A 332-nucleotide genomic window follows, 5' to 3' on the forward strand; every position below is an offset into this window, starting at 1 on the left:
TTGCAATTAAAACTAGGAATACCTATCGGACTGACACTAATTCCTGTGATTGTTGCAACTGTTATCGGATTATTTTTAACTCCAATTATCGGCAATTTATCTGATCAATGTACTTCTCGGATTGGAAGACGACGGCCATTTATCATAGTTTTATTTATTATAAATTTAATATCTGCAGCGATGATATCCTATAGTCGAATAATCGGTGATAAGCTATGGCCGCATCATTTACTAATAGGACGTATTTTACTCATCATTGGATTGGTTGTAGACATGGCATGTTGTTTTATACTATTAGTACCGACTAGAGCTTTCGTAATAGAAGCTGCTCC

General features: G+C 35.2%; 1 protein-coding gene across 1 annotated transcript; it reads left to right on the forward strand.

Moving 5' to 3' along the window:
- On the forward strand, window positions 1-207 carry TRIADDRAFT_9611 (uncharacterized protein; the record flags this gene model as incomplete). The annotated part of the gene is made up of 1 exon (XM_002118652.1): window positions 1-207. A coding segment is annotated over one exon (207 nt), but the record flags the coding sequence as incomplete, so codon positions are not given.
- Window positions 208-332: the final 125 nt, after the last annotated feature.

Source organism: Trichoplax adhaerens, genomic scaffold, assembly GCF_000150275.1.
Source record: "Trichoplax adhaerens TRIADscaffold_377 genomic scaffold, whole genome shotgun sequence".
Classification (NCBI taxonomy): Eukaryota; Metazoa; Placozoa; class Uniplacotomia; order Trichoplacea; family Trichoplacidae; genus Trichoplax; species Trichoplax adhaerens.